This window comes from Salvia splendens, chromosome 19 (assembly GCF_004379255.2).
Source record: "Salvia splendens isolate huo1 chromosome 19, SspV2, whole genome shotgun sequence".
NCBI classification, from domain to species: domain Eukaryota; kingdom Viridiplantae; phylum Streptophyta; class Magnoliopsida; order Lamiales; family Lamiaceae; genus Salvia; species Salvia splendens.
In genome coordinates this window covers 17696578-17705712 of record NC_056050.1, presented here as the reverse complement: position 1 = coordinate 17705712, position 9135 = coordinate 17696578, and the positions used below count along the sequence as shown (strand labels likewise).

Below are 9135 nucleotides of genomic sequence, written 5' to 3'. Positions count from 1 at the left end.
AGGAGAGATAAGAGGAAAAAGTGAAGAGAAAAGGGAGTTAATTGTTGCCAAAAAAGGAAATGTACCACTTAGGCTGACATCCCAAAAAAGGATACACGCCTCACATAGATGGGGATGGAGAGAGTATGTAGTGATACACTGTGGTAGCCAAGACGCTATAGGAACAACACATAGTGACTTATATAACGGTAAGTCTCAACATATCTGTCAGCGACACAATACCGTGAGGCAATTGATCATGAGTGGTGTTATCTCAGCTAGCTAGTCAATAATAACTTGGCAGATTTGGTAAGAATGGGATGTGTTGTGATCAAATGTTTAAGTTGTTAGAAGGAATGAGCTTGACAAACACATCTAAAAGAGTGGTAAACCGACTATACAATTAGAGATCCCTTAGACTTGGTGCAATGGTAAAAGGAAGCTATATGAATCTAGTTGTAGCACTTCGAATTATTTTAATCTTCGCTAATTCCTTAGAAGCCATTGAGTGTTATAACCTTCACACCGTAAAAGGATAAGTATTTGACTTTTAACGATTCTTGAAAATTTCTAGGAAGAGTATGGTAGGATACTTAGGAAAAAATCACCTATGTAAGTGACAAGTAAGGACGAGCTGCTTGAAAGAGTAAATCAGTTAGAAACCCAAAGCGGTGTTCCCTGGCTAGAAAAAAGGGTACAAATGTGAAAACTAATGAGTTTGTGAATAATATTGTGTTATGTAAAAATCATGGATTAAATATGCCCGGTCAATGGATTTTGACCAAATAATAAAAATGACGAGACATTTAATTTTGTGAAATTAAATGATATAGCGTCGATCTACATTTTACGTAGATAAATGTAGTATATTCACATTCTCAAATCCGATTTCCGGTGAGTGAGAAATGGTGGATTAAAGTTGGGCATAATTACTTTTGAATTAAAGCTTGGAGTTGGAGCTTAGGGAATAATTAACTAGTGTTAACTATCCCACATAGGAGAAGTAACACATATTTTAATGTGTTTAAATTAAGTGACTTTATGTTACTTAATAATTATAGTGGACCAAGATGGGTAAAAGAACCCACACCCGCCCGCCTGCCCGTGCCCGTGCTCATGCTCGTGGTCGCTGACACACTTGGATTTTACATGGTTTTACAGGGTGGTTTTGTATGAACTTGATCATATTTCATCTATTATTAGGCGTGTTTACATCTACTTCTGTATTATGTTGGTATATTGACCATTTTGTTAAGAATGTGTAGAAAAATGTGCAAAATAGGTAGATGTGCAGCAGTCTTGGCTTGAGACAATTTTACTGGAAATGTTGAGGTCCAATGTCACGCCCGCATTTTCTAAGGATAGAAAACACGGTTGATCGCGACTAGGGGATGATTAAAGAAGCGGGGAAGAAAGGGGAAAACAACACAACTCGACCATAACTTGAAACAACTGGGAATAGCTCGAATAAAATCAGAGCATCTCAACAATCAACAACTCAAAGAAATGAATATTATCTTAGTGATATAAGAACTCAAAAGAAAGACAACTACTTAGCGGAAGCATTTCGAGAGAAGGGATATGCCACGTGTGAAGACATGACACATTCTAAACACTTAATTTCTTCAACGGTCTTGCTCAACACCCACCGCACCCGTCACGCTCAACCTGCAATTTTTAAAAGAAAAGCAGGGCTGAGTACTTGATGCACTCAGTGGACTCATGCCGAAAACATTTTATAAAAGTATTTATCATGCCACCATTGAGTGACCTTGGGGTTTTAACTTTAGAAATCGCTCAAGACACTAAACTCATTTCCATCATAAAATTTGTGACTGCAGTCATTTTCCCATAGATGTCTACCATATCTGATCCATTGATGACAAGGAACGTGGCCATATTCCAAGTCACTAGACCGGCCGACCCAAAAGACGGCTCACGATCTCCATAGGTGTACACTAGCCTGAATAGGGACTCACTCCCTAGACAGACCCGAATTCGATTATCCATTGATGGCAAAAGCCACATCAGATAGGTTCCATAGAATAAAACAAAACATGGCATGACAAATATTCATATCATTTTCACATAAAAATATACTTAGGGCATAGCCCTTATTTAAAAAGAAAGCCCACCTCGCTTACTTATACCACACAATCACGACTTTACGCAACCTTTTACTCTTGGTACCCTCGTACGTGCAACAACCCTTGTCAATATCACCACACAATCAGGTTTTCCATTATTACAATTATCATGCATGTCCTATCGTTCCTTTCATCGTTTTCTTAGATTGTCCATTCCCGAACGTTCATCAACATAAGGAAAAACATGCCATAATACTTCTCAACGTGTTACACATAATCATGCCATAGGATACCTTCTTAAATCATACATGCATCATATAATTCATTAAAACTTAGCAATAAGTGATATTTTCACCTAACAACAAAACTGGCAGAATTGCGCGGTTGGTTTGTAAAAATTATTTAAAATTCATCCGGTCTCCGTTGGGGCTGAAACTTTTCCACAATACAGTAGACACATAAAATATCATTCAATTAAAATTTCACATCAAAATAATCTTTTTAGGTCAGTCAAATCGAAAACGTAACTCCCTGGTCGAGAAAAACAATTTCTGGCAAAACTGCGCAGTCAACTTCAAAAATTCACCAAAAATACATCTTTCGTCCAAATAGGTTTAAATTCACACCCACACAGAAGACACCTTAAGGTTTACTCAGAAAAAAGAATCGTATAAAAAGGAGTTCGTTTGGTCGGTCAAACATGCGTCGGAACCTACTGTCCGAATACTACAGATTTCATGCTCCAAAATTCGAGTTATCCTAAATGAATGCAAGGAAATCAAGGCTGGGAATTGATCGGTGATAACATTCTTAGGCGGCAGAAAACTCTCTTCTCCAACTCGGTTATTTCTCTAAATTTTAGTTCCTGGTTTTTCTTGGTATTGAATTTATGTGTAGAAAGATCGTGGGATTGATTGGATATATATAGGCAAAACTGATAGATATTGATGGATTTGGTGGTTGGAGAGATTTTACGGAGTATAGATATGGGGAAATCGTTTGGTGATATGGTTTAGAGAAATATATTTGACCAAGTCAACTAGGAAAAGATTTAATTAGATTTATTTGATTTTTTTTTACGGGTGTTACATCCAATCAACCCCCAATGCACATCATTCTCTTCGTCTTCGAAAGAGCTTCGCGTAGGTACCTCATACGCCCCAATCGGAGTTCGGATGAGAGAGATATGACCGTTTTACGAACACTGCGCTGTCCAGAAAATCTCACGCGGCCGGGTGAATTATTACCCTGTAAATCCACCCGGCCGGGTATCTCAAATGGAGCAGAATCTGGTCGAAAATCATCACCCGGCCGGGTGAATTTTACCCTTTATAATTCCACCCGGCCGGGTACGTTGTTTTGACGTATTTTTATGCCAAAAATGCGATTTTTGAAGGGGATTAAGAGGAGAAGAAGCCTAGGGTTCATTCCACACCACACCTAACGCCTCCTACACTCACACACCACCCCAAGCACACCTTTGAGAGAGAGAATTGAAGATTGAAGACTTCCAATAGGGAGATTGAAGTCACCTATCCATCGATTGATCTCACAGGAGTCTTACTATCTTTACTTCATGTATTTGTTGAATTCATTTGTTTTGAACATGGTTTTCTCTATAAACATGAGTAGCTAAACATCTCTTGTAGAATTCTTGGTGATGATGCACTGATTTCATAGTTTTTATCCGATTGATTTTGTTCTTGCCTTGCTCTTGTAGTTATTTGATTATTCTTGGGTTTATTCCTTTCAATTGCTTGATCACCACTTTATTGTGTAGGATTAATTAGATTAATCGGGAGATGAAATAATTAATCCAGAAAGAAGAATAATTCACACCTTAATACAATAGAACTCGGGAGAGTTGAGGTTTTGAGTGAGGTCATTGACCTAATCGAGCTTTTGGGAGTTAGGAGTTTAGGATTAGAAGGGGACTTCGATCCTAGCACCTAATCTACAGGTTTCTCACCTCGGGAGGGGTTTAATCTATAATTGTGGTCGGCTTAGTAACTCTAGAGACACCAAAAGGTAAAGCGAATTGACTGGATAAGAGCTTGAAATTGTGCATCGGATCCTTGAGTTCTGCAATTTTCTCCATATTATCTTTTCACATCCTTTTTACACCGTGTTTCCTTGTTCTTAATTGTTACTTGCTTACTATATGCTTTTATTAGTTGTTAGAACAAGCCAATCTTTTCTTGATTGTCTAGATAGTAGTTGATTTTTGTTCGTGGTAGTTAAGTGATACAAAATTGTCTCTGTGGGATACGATACTCTTGCTTACTAATTGCTACACTAGCCCCGTACACTTGCGGGTATCACTTGTGTTAAAATAAGTTGAGTCAAGTTTTTGGCGCCGTTGCCGGGGACAATTGTGTGTCATTATAGCTTAATATCGTGATAATAATTTAGATTACTAGTCTAGATTTTACTCTCTTTATTTGTAATTTTTATTTTGAGTTCTCTAATAGATGTGTTCCCTTGTTCAGGTTGTATGCACACGCGTTCTAAAGGTCCACCTTTAGAGCCTATCGATCCCGAGATCGAAGCATCCAACAGAAGGAGGAACGCGCAGAGAAGGTTAAACCAAAGGATTCGGGTTTCTTTACCCGCTCATAAGCGTCTACATTCTCCTATCCAGAGAACTCCATCACCCAATCCATCTCCACTTCCGTCACCTATACAGTACAAGCCTCATTCTCCAATTCTAATGGAGAACGGAGGGGAGAACAACAATTAGAATAATCATGAGAACAACAACGAGGATCCTGTCATTCGTCAACTCCGTCTGCAGTTGGCCAACATGCAGAGGCAATTGGATGAGCAGAACGTGAGGCCAGTGCCCGTACAAAATCAGTTTGCCTACAGACAGGTTACTAATCCACCAGTTAACAATGCGGGGATAGCGGCCAACAGCTTTGAATTGAAACCGGGGTTGATAGACAGAGCAGAAGCAAACGCATTTGGTGGAACAGGCTCAGAAGATGCCAACAAGCACCTCACCAAGTTCATACAAATCAGCAACACAGTGAAGGCGAACGGAGTCACAGATGAGCAAGCCCGCCTCAGATTATTCCCATTCTCTTTGAAAGACGATGCAAGGGACTGGTATGACAGCATGGGTCCTAACTTTGTGCCCACATGGGATGCAATGGTGGAGCTGTTCTTGGAGAAATACTATCCACCTAGCGAGGCACTCAAACGCCAAGCAGAAGTCATTCAATATAAGATGCATCCTCAGGAGAATATTATGGAGGCTTGGAAAAGGTTTAAGCAGTTAATGAGAAGATGCCCCAACTACGGGTTGAGCCCGGGGCAACAAATCTTAACCTTCTATAGGGGAGGCACGCTGGAGGCAATGCGCGAATTGAACATGAGCGTCGGAGGATCTCTCTTGAAGTTGGGAGAAGCTGAAGCACTTGAGGTGATTGAGAGAGTGGCTTCAAATGATGATGGATGAAGAAACGATAGAAGCAAATCCTATAGAGTGACATCCACCTCCGATTTTGATAGGATGGATACAATATCCAAGCAGCTGGAATTCCTAACTGACAAGCTTGGGTATATGGGAACAAGGCAGGTTGGGACTGAGATGCAACAAGGAGTCGAAGATGTAAACTACGTTTACCAAGGTGGCAATAGCAGAAATTTCAACAATTACCGCCCCAACCTAGGAGGAGGCAATTACAACCACTATGGGAACAAGGTGCATCCCAACTTGTCCTACGGGAACCCAAATAATGCCTTGCAACCACCACCCGGATTCCAGGTATCAGATGGCCAAATCATAGAACCGAAGAAGGATGAGCTGAAAGATGTGTTAATGGCTTTTATGAAACAAACGGGAGTGTGCATGAAAGACTCCAACAAAAGGCTAGTGCAGGTTGAAGCTAATGTGAATGCCTTGAATATTCACATGAAGAGCATCGATAACTAGATGAGCCAGGTTTCACAGGCTGTGGGTATTTTGCATCAACCAAGCCAATTTCCTTCACAAACGGTTGTAAATCCTAAAGACTATAAGGATTGCAAAGCCATTAATCTGAGAAGTGGAAAGAGCTATGAAGGCCCAACCATGCCTGCAGAGAAGGAGAAAATCTCTCAAGAGGAGACAGTGGTAGAAGAGGTGGTGGAAGAAGAAGAACCAGTGGAAGAGGTGCCGCCTCCCAAGGCAAGTACCGTGATACCTGCACCCCCTGCTGAGGTTAAGATCCCATTTCCACAACGCGTGCAGAAGAAGAAACTAGATGATCACTTCTCTAGGTTTGTTGACATATTTAGAAAAGTGAACATCAACATCCTGTTGGTAGAGGCGTTACAGCAAATGCCTACATATGCAAAGTTTCTAAAAGATGTGCTCTCCAAGAAGAAGAAGTGGACTGACTATAAGACGGTGAACATATCTGAAAACTGTAGTGCCATAATTCAGAAAAAGCTACCGGCCAAGCTTAAAGATCCTGGGAGTTTCAACATCTCATGCGTCATTGGAAATGACAGACAGACAAAGGCACTTTGTGATCTGGGGGCGAGTATAAATTGTTTGGAAATAAACACATGCAATCACGAATATGAAAGAGAATGAACACAAGAAGTTGTTTACCCAGTTCGATACAATGTGTATCTACGTCTGGGGGCGATGTCAAGCCAGGGATTTCACTATATAATTTCAGGATGATTTAACAATGAGGGAGCACCTCTATTTATAAGTAACTAGAGAGCCCTAATTCTAGTCAAACTAGGAAACATATTCCATAAGGAAATATCTTTTAAGGAATAAATCTATCACAAGGAAATATACTTCAAGGAAACAAATCCTAAACATGGTAGGAGATATTTTAGGCTCCATAATTAACAATCTCCCACTTGGAGACTAACAACTCCTAAACAACCATTTCCTCGTGATCTCATCCCTTCATCCGCTTAGCATCGCCTAACCTTCTCTTCAAGTTCCAAGGCCAATTGAAGCTATGCATAGCTTCAATTTCTCTAAGGTCACCACCTTAGTAAACATGTCTGTAGGATTCTCACTTCCAAGTATCTTCACAAGTTGCAGGATTTTCATCTCCACTAGGTGTCGGATGTAATGATATTTCAACTCCACATGCTTTGTCCTAGAATGAAACGCTGGATTCTTCGCCAAGAAAATAGCACTCTGACTATCACCGTAGAGTATGCTACTCTTGTTCTCCTTCCCAAGTTCATCTAAGAAACTCTGCAACCACACCATCTCCTTGCTTGCCTCTGTCGCAGCTACATATTCAGCGTCCGTAGTAGACAAAGCAACAGTCTTCTGCAACTTAGAAGTCCATGAAATAGCAGTACCACCATAAGTAAATACATACCCGGTTGTGCTTCTTCTCCCATCAAGATCATTGGACGCCAAGTCTGCATCCACATATCCTGCCAGCTCGACATTCTTGCCATTGAAACATAAGACGCTTTCTGTAGTACCTCTCAAGTATCGAAGGATCCATTTAACTGCTTCCCAATGTTGCTTGCCCGGATCACCCATGAACCGGCTCACTACTCCCACTGCTTGTGCAATATCAGGCCTCGTACACACCATTGCATACATAATACTGCCAATTGTTGAAGCATAAGGAATTTTCTTCATTTCAGCACGTTCTTCTTTTGTACTGGGCGACTCCTTCTTCGACAGCTTAAAGTGACTGCCCAAAGGCACACTTACTGGCTTCGAATTATCCATGTTGAATCTTTCCAAAACCTTACCAATGTAAGCAGCTTGCGAAAGATACAATTTTCCTGCCGCCTTGTCACGCTCGATTCTCATGCCCAAAATTTGATTAGCCTCTCCAAGATCTTTCATGGAGAATCGTTCAGACAATTGCCTTTTCAACTTATCCATCTCCTTTTGATCACCTCCTGCGATCAACATATCATCAACATATAATAACAGAATAAGATAGCTCTTGTCAAACCTCTTGTAGTAACAACAATGGTCAGCGTAGCATCTTTTATAGCCAATCTCCATCATGAATCCATCAAACTTCTTGTACCACTGCTTTGGAGTAGAGTCGTCGATGAAAGTCATATAATATTCAGAGCCTCCTAGGGACTTCACAGGTGCTGGTCCCCATAGATCAGTGTGGACCATCTCCAACTTCTGTGTCTTCAATTTTCTGCCTCCTCTTGAGAAACTCACCCTTTTCTGTTTCCCAAACACGCAATCCTCGCACAGGCCAACTTCAACAGTTTCCAAGCCAGGCAGTAAACCTCTTGAGCACATTATCTTCATCCCTTTCTCGCTCATGTGGCCAAGACGACAGTGCCACAAATCTGCATTATTTGCCTCACTTGCAATATCAATGCAATCTTTTGAGTTAGTTGTGGTATACAACGTACCCTCCTTCTTACCTCGAGCTACTATCATAGCTCCCTTGGTAATCTTCCAATTGTTGCAGCCAAACGTCACGGTGTACCCTTCTGCATCAAGCTGCCCAATCGAAATCAAACTTCTCTGCAATCCAGGAATGTGTCTGACTCCATTCAGTTTTATTACGGATCTATTGGACGTCACTACCTTCACGTTTCCCTTTCCCACGATATCTAAGGGCTCGTCATCAGCCAGATGTACCTTCCCAAAATCGCCAGAAACGTAGTCTTCCATTATCTCCACATTGCTGCAAGAGTGAAACGATGCTCCAGAATCTAATACCCACGATTCCATCGGAGTACTGACACTCAAGACCAACGCCTCGCCATCGTCATCAGACATGGTAGCGTTTGCTGTCTTCTTGTCCTTCTGATCCTTATTCTTATACTTCTTCGGTGCCTCACATTGATTTCTAAAATGCCCAAACTCATCACAATTCCAGCATTTAACTTTATCCAAATCCTTCTTGGATTGACTCCTTCCTCTGGAATTTGATCTTCCACGATTTTGCTTTCCCTTCGATCTGCCTCTCTGTTCTGTATTCAGTGCTGATCCCGAAGTAGAAGATCCTGATTCTCTCCGGCGAACTTCCTCACCAATCATCAGATCTCTTACTCTGTCAACTGTTAGTTTTGTCTCTGCAGCAGTAACTGCTGTCACTGTGCCAGCCCAACT

The 9135-nt window shown here is 41.0% G+C and overlaps 1 protein-coding gene across 1 annotated transcript; it reads left to right on the top strand.

Moving 5' to 3' along the window:
* Positions 1–6003: 6003 nt before the first annotated feature.
* LOC121779106 lies at positions 6004–6648 on the top strand. Its single transcript, XM_042176448.1, has one exon. It carries the CDS (start codon positions 6004–6006, stop codon positions 6646–6648), a length of 645 nt encoding a protein of 214 aa, XP_042032382.1.
* The last annotated feature ends 2487 nt before the right edge of the window (positions 6649–9135 follow it).